This window comes from Salvia hispanica, chromosome 1 (assembly GCF_029641045.1).
Source record: "Salvia hispanica isolate PSC_SH4W2 chromosome 1, Shi_PSC_v1, whole genome shotgun sequence".
In the NCBI taxonomy this organism is placed as follows: Eukaryota; Viridiplantae; Streptophyta; class Magnoliopsida; order Lamiales; family Lamiaceae; genus Salvia; species Salvia hispanica.
The window spans coordinates 61,839,517-61,853,268 of NC_142692.1; the positions used below are offsets into that span (position 1 = coordinate 61,839,517).

General features: G+C 37.8%; 2 protein-coding genes across 2 annotated transcripts; both read right to left on the reverse strand.

Annotated features, from left to right (window-relative positions):
- Window positions 1-716: 716 nt before the first annotated feature.
- Window positions 717-1,540, reverse strand: LOC125220274 (ethylene-responsive transcription factor ERF118-like). Its single transcript, XM_048122432.2, has one exon. It carries the CDS (start codon window positions 1,409-1,411, stop codon window positions 809-811), a length of 603 nt encoding a protein of 200 aa, XP_047978389.1. The 5' UTR covers window positions 1,412-1,540; the 3' UTR covers window positions 717-808.
- A 4,506-nt stretch (window positions 1,541-6,046) lies between these two features.
- LOC125224266 (alpha-xylosidase 1-like) lies at window positions 6,047-10,576 on the reverse strand. Its single transcript, XM_048127642.2, has 3 exons — window positions 10,211-10,576; window positions 9,458-10,122; window positions 6,047-8,087 (listed from the first exon to the last, which is right to left on the reverse strand). Exons 1-3 carry the CDS (start codon window positions 10,432-10,434, stop codon window positions 6,205-6,207), a joined length of 2,772 nt encoding a protein of 923 aa, XP_047983599.1. The 5' UTR covers window positions 10,435-10,576; the 3' UTR covers window positions 6,047-6,204.
- Between the last annotated feature and the right edge of the window lie 3,176 nt (window positions 10,577-13,752).

The following is a 13,752-nucleotide window of genomic DNA, read 5'->3' on the forward strand; positions in this document are numbered from 1 at the left end:
TAGTATATCATAATCAATATATTCATATCTTTTGAAATAAATTATTATAATAATTCTATTCAATAAATATTACAACATTATGCTATATGATTGATTAAAAATCTAAACCTTCTGCTTTAAGCAGTAACATCTATTCTCTCTCGGTTTATTCAAACATACCATTTCTTTTATTATTAGAATTTTTTTTACAATGTTATTTAGTATAGATGCTAAGTACTTTAGAAAAAAAATGAACTTTTATTAGTATTAGAAAGAGGACACTCAAAAACTTGGAATAAATCGACACTCCAAAAAATAAAATGTATATCACTTTTAAATAAGACAAATATAGTTTTATTAAAATTAATATTATTAGTTCAAGATTGAAAACGAAACATCATTTTATTATGTCTACTTCTTTTGCTAGTACTTTTCTTTCTTTAACCAAAAGTGCATCTTGTACCCTCTCGATTATAAAAAACCTTTATATTCATATATTAATATTGAAAAACACAGACACTACCAAATTATAGTACTCCACGAATACTTCATGTATATATTGCTCCTTAGTAGTATCATAAAATAAATTTAATTAAATCAAATTAAACAAAAACAAAAATTGCCTCATTTAGGGTCCAACACCAAACTCCAAGGCCCACCCATTAGATTAGACAGTAAAAAAAGAAGCATATAAAGAGTAACCATAAAAATTCGGTTTAACCGAACGTCAAATCCAATGAAGAGAAGAGAGTCCAATTAAAATCGGAAACAAAATGTTACAAAAAATTAAAAACTGTTGATTTACAGTTGCGTTAAAAGAGCCTAAATTTTAACCTGCCAAAACGACGCCGTCCTCCGCCGTGGCAATGCTCAGATCATCCAGCTTGCTGAATTCCCCAACCAGATATCCATTCGGGTCAACAATTTGCACGCCGCACAGAAACCCTATTTTCTGCTCCGGATCCTTCCCGCCGCCGCTTTCATCGGACGAATTTTCGAGAACCGAATTCGGAGAGCCGCCGGTCTTCTCGGAAGCAACCCACACGATTCCCCCCTCTCTGACTCTCGGCGCCTCCTCGATCTCGCGCTTCGCCGCCAGATAAGCCGCGGAGGCCTCTTCGGCGGTGTTGAACGTGCCCAGCCAGATGCGTTTCTTCAGCCGACGATCCCTCACCTCGGCCGCGTACCTCCCCGATTTCCTCTTGTGCACGCCGACGAAGCTCCTCTCGGCGATCAGATTCTGGAATTCATCGGCGCCGCGTTCCGATTCGATTTCTCGGCTGGAAATCTTCAGCAGAGGGAGCAGCAGCTCGTGGACAATTCTCTTGGATTTTCTGGCCGATGGATCGGATTCGTCCGACGATGAATCGGTGGCGTCGGGATCGGAATAGGAGAGCCTGATTTTCCGGGGATGGGCTGAGAATTTTGTCATGTTTGGCGAGAATTGGGATATCGAGAGCGAAGGAAACGAATTGTGGTTTATAAAAAGCGGATAAGAAATAGGGTTTGTTTGTATAGATTTTGGTGCGATGGAGCTCGAATCAATAGCGTTTAGAATATGCTGTTGGAAATTGGCATATTATTGAGCAGATGGTAATTAATTATTTCAAAAAAATATATAATAATTGGATTGGATGAATGATGATAATTATTTGGACTATCGAAACCCTGATGGGCCAATATCTATTAGCTGGGCTCAAACTCATTAGGTAAGTAGTTTGGTATACTCCCAGCTCTAAATGTCCACGTATTCTTAATTGGCACGAAATTTTAAGAGGAATTATTAGTTGGAATAAGTAGAGAGAAAAATGTAGTTGAATCTTTTAATAAGGACCAATGAGAAAGTGATTTATTTCCAAATTTAGAAAGTAGACATTTTAATTGGGACAAATTAAAAATAATAGTTGAACATCTTGAATGAAGTTGAATATTTTAATAAGGAATACAACGTTGCACACGATCACCCAACCGTTATGGAGGGTTTTTTTTTATCGGTAGTCATTAGTTTGGAAAGTTAGTTAAGTAGTTAGTTATTTATTTGATTTAATTAGTTTATTTTGGAATTATGTTAATTGTTTTGAACAATTGTGTCGGGCCATTTAATGCTCCTCCCCGGGTTTTCTTAGTTGGTTATTTTTCGGGCCATAAGTCGAACCAAGTCGAACTAACCCTAGGGTCATTAGATTATAAATAGGCGTTAGTTATCTCTTCTTGAATCAATGAATGAATAACCAATTTCGCCTATCTTTTATTTTTATCGCTTTCTTGTTAGTTCCCCTAATTTTGCACGCGGTCGACATGATTCCGCCTCCCAGGACTTCGTAAATCCGTTTCCGGCATTGTGATAGGGGCAAAATCCTTATCATTGAATTAGTATGATTTACTTGGTTTCGGGCCTAGTTTTACCTAACTTTTGTCTAACTTTGTATAAATCCGTTGTTTTGACGAGTTTGTTGAATTTGAAGAAAAAAATACCTAAAAATGATGAATTCCATCATGGGTATGGGTATTTCGCGTGCATCATTTAGAGACCGATAGAGAAAGTTAAGATTATTTTAAAGAAATTGTCGATATAGTGCAAAACCAACGAATAATTGAGTTGGTCTGAATTAACCCAGCGGTTCCGTGACTTTCCGGCAGAAATAGAACGCTTTAGGAAGCCCGTTGATCTTTTCCAATGACCTTCAGAATGTGCTAATGCAAGTCCCACGCAATTTTTAGAGAAAATATGGTGAGAGGGGTGGCGTAATAAATAAAGGCTGGTAGAAGTGAGAATTTTGGGCCTGCAAGCTGTTAATTAATGACAGACTCTGATTTTAGTTATTTTGTGTAACCTATAAATCGGTGCGGTTCCAGTTATAAATTTTGGCTGTAATTGTTTGGGTTATTATGATATTTCGGTTTGGTTATGAAAAGACTGAAGAAACAGTTTTAATAACAGTATGAACTTGATTTACATGATAAAAAAATAATATTACGTAATTAAAATTGATTTTTAAATATAATTTTACTCAAACCTTGATAATAAAATTGAAGTATATTTTTTAAATAAAAATAATTAGAATAATACTCACTCCGTCCCACAAGAGTATGCACTCTTTCCTTTTTAGTTCGTACCACAAGAGTATGCACTTGCAATTTTGGAAACTCTTTTTATTATTAATGCGGGGTGACTCATTCTCCACTTAATTATTTAATTACTTCTTTTTTCCACCTCTATCTTATTTTACCAATTATACGTTAAAATTTATATTAAACCAAAAATGCATATTCTTGTGGGACTGGGAGAGTAATATTTATTTTTTGAATGGAACCCTACCGGAAATTATGGAATTCATAATTAGTCGATCGGTAAGGATACAAACATAATAAAGTTTGACTTAAATTCATTAACTTCGCATGTTCGTGTCATGTGAAAATTTTCAACCCTAAATTCCAACCTCTTTCATGCAATAAATGTGTTCTAAGAGCATCTCTAACTATTTACATTAAATTCAAACCCATATTAGTGTAAATTTCCTATCAAATACTCCCTCCGTCCCAAGGTATTAGACCAACTTTCCTTTTTGGGATGTCCCAACATATTAGACTCGTTTCCTTTTTTAGCAAAAAGCATTTATCTTATTTTATTCCCCACCTACTTTTTTCTCTCTTATCTCTCCTACTTTTTCTCTCTCTCATACTTTACTCTCTCCACTTTAACCATTTAAATATCAATTCCTTAAATCATGTGCCCAAAAGAAGTGAGTCTAATACTCCGGGACGGAGGGAGTATGATTTTACTCTAACCATTTACACTAAGTTCAAACTTAAAAGAATATTATGTATTTCTTCCCACAAAATTTTTTTTAAAAAATTTGGTTTTGTAATAGTGCAAACCTTAAAATAGGTACTCCCTATGTTTAATAAAAATAGTTTTTTTTTTTTGGTCCGTCCAAAAATAGTCTCTATCTATATTTAGTAAGTTTTTCTCTCTTATGAGGTGGACCTCATTCTCCACTTATAATACTATTATTACTTTTTCTCTCTATCCCTCTCTTACTTACAGATTTTACATTAAAATCCATGTTATTTCCAAAGTTCCTATTTTTATGGGACGGATGGTGTACTTTTGACTCAAAAACTAAAAATGGGACTAGTTTTAGTGTACAATTGGAGATAGCTCTAACTCTTAAATAATTAAATAATTGTATAATGATTTATGATTTGCCCATGAATTTATTATTCAAGGATTTATGATATATCTATGAATCTACTATCTTTTATACTCCCTTCGTCCTAAGCAAGTTGGGACATTTCAATTTGGCACGGAATTTAAGAAAGAGTAAAGGTTAAAATTGGTTCTGAACATATGACCATTTTATCTTTTTGGTCCTAAACATTATCTTTTGGATTTTTTGGTCCTGAACATATGGAAATTTGATCATTTTGGTCTTCCGTCAACATTTCCGTTAAAAACTAACGGTCAACGGATTTAATCCCGATTTTGACCAAATTAAACTTTTAATTCTGATTTTTAACTCCCTAATTAATTCTTTAATTATTTTAATAAATATATTCTTTTAAAATTAGAATGAATCAATTCAATAACAAAATCAATTCAATGCTTTCGGTGCTACGCCACCACGTGGGCCGGCGACGGCTACTCCACGGTGGAGCTCGGCCGCACCGACGTCCACGCCAAGGACCCAAACTACGAAGAGCCCGATGAGATCGCCGCGAATTGATTCGAGCGAGCTCTGAATTTTCTGAATTTAGTGTTGATATGTTTTTCTCTCTGATCGTCTCTGTGAATTTAATAAAAATCGTATTTTTTGTGCCTACTGTTGTTCCTGATTTCTCTTCTTTTAGTTAAATTTGGGGATTTTGGTGGTAAAGTCTAATAAATAAAATTGGAGACGAATCCATAGTTGAAAATGCAATTTCTGAATTTTTGATGAATCAATCGTATTTTTACGGCTTAGAGCGATTCCAGCGAGGGGTGAGGATTCGGTGACGACATCGGTAGGTTTGGAGTCTTCTCGGTTGTGTCGACAGAATTGGGGATTTGCTCTTGTGGGTGAAGAGGAGAGGTTAAGAGAGAGAGAGTTTGACCGATGTAATGGAGGGAGTAGTAATCTGCCTCCAGCAGTCGCCGGTGTGAGGGCGACGGGAGCTGGGGAGAAGAAGTCGACAGGTTCGCCGTTTCTAGAATCGGAAGAAATAAGGGTGGGGAGAGAGAAAGGGGTTCGCCTTGGGATTCTCTAATTTTAAAAGAATATATTTATTAAAATAATTAAAGAATTAATTAGGGAGTAAAAAATCAGAATTAAAAATTTAATTTGGTCAAAATCAGGATTACACCCGTTGACCGTTAGTTTTTAACGGAAATGTTGACGGAGGACCAAAATGATCAAATTTCCATATGTTCAGGACCAAAAAAATCCAAAAGATAATGTTTAGGACCAAAAAGGTAAAATGATTATATGTTCAGGACCAATTTTGGCCTTTACTCTTTAAGAAATTGACATATGTAGTAAAAGTTAATGTGGAGAGAGTAAAGTAGATAGATAAAGACATAGTTAAGTATAAGAAAAGATAGAGTTTTTTCTTAAAAAAAGAAGAAGAAATCATTCAATTACATTAGAATAATCCAAAAGGAAATATGACTCAAATACGTTGTGACAGAGGAAGTACTATTTATGTAGAATTTTTATCACGATCCACTAAAATTTATGACTGCATTACATTATATTTTCCACAAGCAAAGTAGGAAAATGATTTAATTATTTATAGACAATCACTTGCAAAACTATGTGGTATATTAAATGGAGTATAAGGTTGAAACTTTAGTGGGTCGATTACTTACACATAGTTCCAATTTCTTTGTCAGATTCGCAGAGATGTCACCAAATCTTACATAACAAACAATTTAGGCAACTTCATTCGATTCCAATCTTTATTCATGAATAAGTTTGCATTTTATAACAATCCCAAATCTCATTTTCCAATCTTTATTTATGCATAATAAACATATTATCTCATTTTCCACTCTTTATTTATGCATAATAAACATATTAGGCAAATCTCATCAAGTGTTGAAGCGATTGAATGGAGTGAAATGTAAAATGTTCCACCTTCATCTCCTCACCATTGACAACCTAAATTCCCCACTCAGTATCAGTAGATCTACAGCATAACAAATTAGAGATAAATTAATTGCAATTACATACAAAGAATGAATCCTCAGCCTTTGATTCTCATCTTCCATGTCATACTAAACTTCTTCCCTACAGGCAGCTCCAACCCTCCGATCTCCACCATAACATGCTTCCTCTCCCCCACTGCTTCTGCCTCCATCGCCATCCGATGCTCCAATGTGCTCACCTCCGCTGCAGAAGCATCCGCCACCGCCCTCCCTTCCACCTCAACTTCAACGGCGCTACTAGCAGCGCTCCCCTGTAACCCAAGCACAACCACTTTCCCCACAATCAAACCCTTATCTACCGCGAACTCGCCTTCTCGAACCTTGGACCACACCTTTACCTTGCCATTACTCACCTTGGCATACAGCTCTACATAGGTCGATGTCCCTGCCGCCACCTTCATCTCTGGCAGCTCGTCGTCGTCGAGGAAGAGCCTCCCCTCGCACTTGCTTTTCTTGGCCCCGAGCGGGAAGGCAACAACTAGTGTGAAAGGCGTGGTTCTTGCTTCCTTAGATATCAACCCTCCCTGCTGCATTGGGATTATGGCGTTTTCATACAAATGCACGTTGATAGTATGTAGCGGCGCATCCAGCACCACGGGGCTCAAGTCTTTCGACGCTATCACCTTTGCAAGATCGAACATGTCGTACCAGCTGCCTGGAGGGAACACTGCCTCGACCGTCGTCTTGTTTGGTTCAAGAACAGGGGACACCATCACATTGCTCCCAAGAAGGAATTGGGTGCTTAGATCGTATAGTTTGGCCTCGTTTGGGAAGGTGAAGAACAATGGACGGGCGATGGGCGCGCCCGTGGTGTGAGCCTCGTAGCTGAGCGTGTAGAGATAAGGCAGAAGCTTGTACCTCATGCCTAAAGCGTTTCTTGCTGACTCTGCAACTGACTCCCACTGGTAAAGCTCTTGTCTAGGAGAGTAGAAGTTTGCATGATCTCTTGAGAAGGGGTAGAATGCCCCGAGCTCGATCCAGCGATTGCAGAGCTCCTCCGTTGGAGCAGGGTAGAATCCACAGATGTCTGACCCCACCATTGGAACACCAAATATGCCAAAGTTGAGCATTGTGGAGATTGAGTACTTCAAATCCTCCCATGTCCCCTTGTTATCCCCTGTCCAATGTGCCGCGTACTTCCCTGAACCGACGTAGGTGGAGCGCGATAAAATGAACGGGCGCTTCCCCTGCAGCCCCTGCAGCGCCTTGTGGGTGGCGATCGACTGTGAGAACCCGTACAAACTGTGAGCATCGTACTCCAACACACCATTGTAGTGATAAGCACTCGTTGCGATGGTCTTGTAGCCTATAGGTGCTTGTATACCCGATGCATTGATCTTGTAGGGCGGGTCGTCCCACCTTGTGGAGGTGATGTTCTTGCAGTCGAGGCAACACTCCCAGCCCGGTCCTGTCCCGTTGGGGCAGATCCTGTCGTGTGGGATGGTGCACAGGCCGTTGCAGAAGTTGGAGGCCTCATTCATGTCAATCCAAAGGCCGTCAACAGGAACAAGCTCGTGGAAACGACGGACTTCATCGCCCCACCACTGGACTGTCTTTGGGTTGAGGAAGTCAGGGAAGTTGACAGCTCCGGGCCAGACTTGGGCGAGGAAGGGCTGGCCGTGGTACTTGATGAAGACGTCGCTGGCAAGGCCGCGCTGGTAGACGCCATAGGTGGTGTTGACGCCGATCCCAGGGTCTATGATGACAATATACTTCATGCCTTGGGCATGGATCTTTTCCAAAAAAGCAAGAAGCTTGGGACGGGGGTAGTTTTGAGGGTTGAGAGTGAAGTCCTTGTGTCCGTCCATGTGATCGTCATCGTTCCATATCACGTCGAGTGGGATCTTCGCTCTCTTGTAGCTGTCGACGACGTCTTCCACAACTGATAAGTTGTGGTATCCCCATCTGCATTGATGGAAACCTGTATAGATCGGACTAATAAATAGTTTGCCATATAAACCTGGACCAAAGCTGGCTGAGTCTGACTTCTTTGGCATCAATGAATATGTAGGCTAAGCCCGTGCGTTCAATATATAAATGTTTGATTTTTCTAGGTTCAATCATACATTCATACTCATATTAAATTAGCATTTTTATTTCAAAAAACATCATCTAGAAAACGATGCTCAGATGATTGAAAAGTGATAAATTACATTAAAAAGATTGAAGAGATGAAAATATGCATGATATAGAAACTGGAGAAAAATAAATAAATTTTGGAAGCATCATGACATTTATGTAATTGACCAAAAAAGAGTAAGCAGTTCTCTAACTTAAATCATGTGTACATATTTGTCATTGACTGTATTCAATCCTGAAACCATCCCACGCAAACTTTGGAGACAGATAAGTAATTAGTGGTTACTTATAAAAAAAATTTGTTCCAATCGTTCTACTTATTAAGAGAGGTAATACTCAAATTGCGGTACTAACTTCTACTGGTCATGTTTAGCTAAGGTCTAACGAATATTTGGCTAAATATCTCATATTTTGACCGATATGAATTTTAAGAAATTGTTTATTTTTATTGGTAAAAATAAGTAGAGTAGATTCTACTTTTATATACTCCCTCTGTTACAGTTAAGACGACTTTTTTTCTTTTTTCGCACTTGTTTTAGAAAAATGACAATAAATAGTTAAAGTTGAGAGAAATTAAATCAAGAGCGACAATAATGTAGAAGAGACTCTAACTATATGGAGTATTCTCTATCTTAATTTACTTTTTCTCCACGTTAACTATTTACTACTATCATTTTCTCAGAATATGTGCGAAAAAGAAATGAGTCAATTTAATGGGATGGAGGAGTATTAATCTTATACGGTTATACTAATAAAATATAAGTGAGACTAGATTAAGTGTATTATAGGTACATTATGAAAAATAGTACTCCCTCCGTCCCACAAAGATTGTCCCATTTTTCTATTTCGGGACGTCCCACAAAGTTTGTCTCATTTCACTTTTTACCATTTTAGGTAGTGGGCCTCATATTCCACTAACCTATTCCTACTCACATTTTATTATAAAACTAATATATAAAAGTAGGATCCACATTCCACTAACTTTTTCAACTTACTTTTCATTACATTTATTAAAACTCGTGTCCGGTCAAAGTGGGACAATCTTTGTGGGATGGAAGGAGTACTAAAAAGTAAAATTGGGACATTTGTTGTATTAGTCCAAACACGAAATAGGAGTATGAGATTATTTAATAGGGATTTGAGGGAGTAATTTACTGACTAAATTAAAGACGCGATGAACAAAAAACAGAGACGGGACAAAAAAACACTGACCGAAAGCCCAGTAGGGCATAGGCGCCGGGCGGCCAACAAAGGCGGTGTACTGATCGACGACGGCGAGTGGCGTGGGGCCAGAGAAGAAGTAAAGGTCGAAAACACCCCCAATTACCTTATACGTCAACGAATCTCCCCTGTAGAAAACATCCATCCCGTTACTGTTGAGCAGCAGAACCGCGTGAGCGCTCGCTTCTCCACCATCATTCCTCACCTCCATATACACCGGGTGGGACCCGTACAAATCCACATTCAGATTAATCGCCGATACATCCGTGGTGTACAGAGTGTACGGATCGTTAGGGTACAGCTTAATCCCGTGCGGCTGCGTGTTCTCCCCCAGTCCATACAGCGAACCGTTACTCGGCAATTTCGTCGATATTTCTAGATACTGCTCTTTGAACACCAAATCGCTGTACGGATCGGATGCTTCCGCGCGTGAGTCGAACAGAATCTGGCCGTTGGATCTGCGTGAAACGGAGAAGCTGAACGGATCGCTAGTGTACGCGAAGATAAGCTCCTTTCCCGCGTATTCCGACGCCTCCAGCTTCCTCCCGCGGCCGAGCGCCGGCGGCTTCTCCCGCGGCAGCAGATTGTACGGAACCTCCCACCTCTGCTTCTCCGCGTCGGTGATGTGGACTCTCAAACGGCTACCACTCTCGTGCCTGTCGAAATCGTAATTAATTAATTAGCTCATAAATCCGACGAAAATCGAAATTGAGTAGGAATGATTGATTAATTAGAAAGCTTTACTTGACGGAGAGCTTAAGTTGGGGGATATCGGCGCCGTAGATGTTGTTTTCCTGTTTGAGCTGAAGTAAGCCGACGAGGCCACCATTGGAGGATTTTTGGATGGAAACCAAGCGGTAGCCATTACCAATTTTTTTCGGAACTGTATCATCAGCTATGGCTGAACTGAGTAAGAATATCAGCAAAAATGTTGGAATTGCAGAGGAAGACGTGAAGGAGATGGACATTTTGGTGGTGTGGATATGGTGGAAAGTGTGTAGGGTTTATATAGGGCGAGGATGGCATGAATGCGTAGGTATGGATGGATTAGTCATGTGATGGCGTGGATGAGTAGAGTTTGGCGTGATTTGAAGAAGAATGCCTTCGTTTACATGTGACTTGTGTTTTTTATTTGGTTTTATCGGAGCATTTTTTGGCTGCGAGTTTTCTGGAATAATATCACGATTGATAACAGTGTTTAATTGATTTAAGGAAGGCATGAAATGTTGTCTTTTGTAGCTATTGTGGCCATATGCAGTCGCATGTAATGGCTAAGGTTTCTAATGCAGTCTCATTAGAATTTAGATATAGATTAATTTTTAAAATGAACTAAAATGAAAAGAGATACTAACTATGTTCATCACATGGAGTAGTAACAGTAGTACTCTTCTAACATAGTTGAGTTGTTTTTGAGTAATTTTCCTATATGGTAATAATCAATCCAATTTTTTTTTTTCCTTTTTCATTCTCTCTATTTTATTTATTTTTTTTTATTTTATTCTATCTAATATTTCCTCTATAACTTTTCTCTTCCTCCATTTTACACAACAAACATTTTTTTTTAAACTCATGTAAAAAGGAACGTCTCAATTATAGTGGAATGGAGGGAGTATTATTTAAGAATGATTGGATTTGGTGCCCCTTTTTCGTGTATCGACCCTTGATTTATTGATTAGGGACATTGGTTAGTCCTCTCTATGTCCACGATTAATTTGATATCAATTTTCTTTTTTTGTCTGTCTATAATTAATTGACACCCTTAGTTTAGACTACTTTTAGTAATAAATCCCAGATACCACTAACTTATTATAATTATATTTTATTATTATAAAACTATCATATAAAAGTATGATCCACATTCTACTAATTTATTCTACTAATTTCAATCTACTGTTTACTATATTTGTTAAAATCAGTGTCATAGTTAAAAGAGCTCAATTAGTTGCGGACGGAGGAGGAAGTATACTATTTTTTATTTTATTTAGTATTGTGATCATGGTTTTTGAGATTTAATGCAATTTCTTTTTCACTCGAAGTCGACGGCCATGGGCCATAGCAGAGTTCAAAACTACATAATTTTGATTTTATTCTAATATTTTAGTTTTATTGAATGTATTTACAGGCGTATATTGAGGCCGTCTTCCATTTGGTTTCGTGAAGAACGGAAAAGTGCAGGCTACAACTCAAACTGCATGGACCGTCCAACCTTTAACATAGACGCTTGATTCTGATTTCTTTGAAAATTTGATGATAAAAGTAATACTCCATGTAAAAAACATATCTGTCCACGTATATTTAGCTTCAACCTTACAAGTAGTAGTACAATTACAATTTACAATACTACGAGTTTTATGGAAATGTAAAAATACTGCAACCTCAATCAATGATGATTCTTGACGATTTGTGTTCAAGATCCTCCGAGCATGAACACGATCTCAGCACCATTATAATAATTATTTTAAATATTGTCTTATGCATGGTATTTGAGTTACATAAGTAATAAATTCCACGATCTGAGCACCATTTTACAAGTTATGTTACATTACTTCGTACTCAGAACATCCACAATGGGGCGGAGGATAGCCCGCCCGAAGCATCCTCCCCCCAATCGTCCACCACTGCAGGTGGGCGGACGATGCGCTCTCCTTCCTCTGCGTCCGCGGACGATCAGCCGATTTTTTCATCCTCCACCCATTGCGGGGGTCCTGACGATGCAATGCATTTTCCTTTTCTTTACTAATTTTTTTTTTATATATTTTCTTCTATATATATCACCAATATTTTTTACTTCATTTCACACCTTTCACTCCAATTTCTCTCTAAATTCAAGAATGAATTCCGGCGATTTTCCGTATTAGCAAACATAAAATATAAAATATAAAAAATAAATATTGACAATAGGGTGTGCCTTTTATTTGTTGTGTTTTTATATTTATGTTGCTAATTGATATATTTGCAAACATAAAAAAAAATACAAAATACTACTTCATCCGTCCCGCTTTAGCAGTCCCATTGACTTTTCTGCACTCGTTTTGTGAAAATGATAATAAATAGTTAAAGTGGAGAAATAATAAAGTAAAAAAGAGAATAATGTAGATAAGACTCTTCTCTATATTATTCTCTTTTTTACTTTATTATTTCTCCACTTTAATTATTTATTATCATTTTTACAAAATAAGTGCAAAAAAGTCAATGGGACTGCTAAAGCGGGACGGATGGAGTAGTAGTTAAAGCTATAGGGTGTTCCACTGCAGGTGGATGAGGGCGCCCCATTGTGGATGCTCTTTTTTATTGGATGGTTAAATAACTTTAAATTTAAAGGTAGCGCAACAGAGAACTCGAATCTGAGACTTTTGGTCTCTACCGCTTGACCAACTCATATAAACACATTGTGGATGCTCTTAATTGAACTAACTCACACGGACACATCGTGGATGCTCTTAGTTAGTTTTGCATGCTTCCTTTCCAATAAAAGTTAGAGTAATGCAATCAATTATTGGTAGTTGAAAATGCAACAGTTGCTGAAATATATGCTGAATTCATTTAATTGCCATTTTCAGCGTCAGTTTGTGTCTGCTCTTACACTACCACTTCTTCTACCGATTGAAGCTGAATACGCTAAGAATTTAATTTGATACTCTTCTTAGCTTATTTGTCACGCCTACATCTTGTAGTTAATTAGAGATTCTAATTAAAATGGATTTACTATAGTTAGTAGATCAGTAGGGAAAAGAGAGTTGTGAAGTAATGTGTCCACACACTCAACATAAAAGAAAGGATAACTGGATAAGTAAGCTCGCTCGCATCAATATGTTATTTATAATCGCAAAAAATACACCAAGTTTGTATTTTCACATTTGAATATATTTGGCTATTTGCTAAAATTGAATCGATGTGGAAAAATCATTTGGAATCCTTGTGAACTTGATTGGTGGAATATGATTACTCTATGAAAATAAAAAAAACCTAAAAATATTACTCCCTCCGTCCCACTTTAGGAGTCCCCGTTGAGTTCGGCACATGTTTTAAGAAATACTCCTATAAAGGAAAGTTGGTGAAAAGAGATAGTGGAATGTGGGTCCTACTTTTATATATTAGTTTTATAATAAAATGTGAGTGGAAAAAGATAAGTGGATTGTGGGGCCTATTACCAATTATGGAATATTCTAACCGGGGCTCCTAAAGTGGGACACCCAAAAGTAGTAAACCGGGACTCCTAAAGTGGGACGGAGAGAGTACAATACAGTAAATGGCAGGGCTTAATTAGCCACTAAGAGCATCCATAA

Coding starts and splice junctions, on each gene's coding strand:
- LOC125220274 (XM_048122432.2), bottom strand. CDS start 1,411: ATGACAAAATTCTCAGCCCATCCCCGGAAAATCAGGCTCTCCTATTCC.
- LOC125224266 (XM_048127642.2), bottom strand. CDS start 10,434: ATGTCCATCTCCTTCACGTCTTCCTCTGCAATTCCAACATTTTTGCTG. Junction 10,123..10,210: donor CAACTTAAGCTCTCCGTCAA/GTAAAGCTTTCT, acceptor CGATTTCGACAG/GCACGAGAGTGGTAGCCGTT. Junction 8,088..9,457: donor TATGCCCTACTGGGCTTTCG/GTCAGTGTTTTT, acceptor CGATCTATACAG/GTTTCCATCAATGCAGATGG.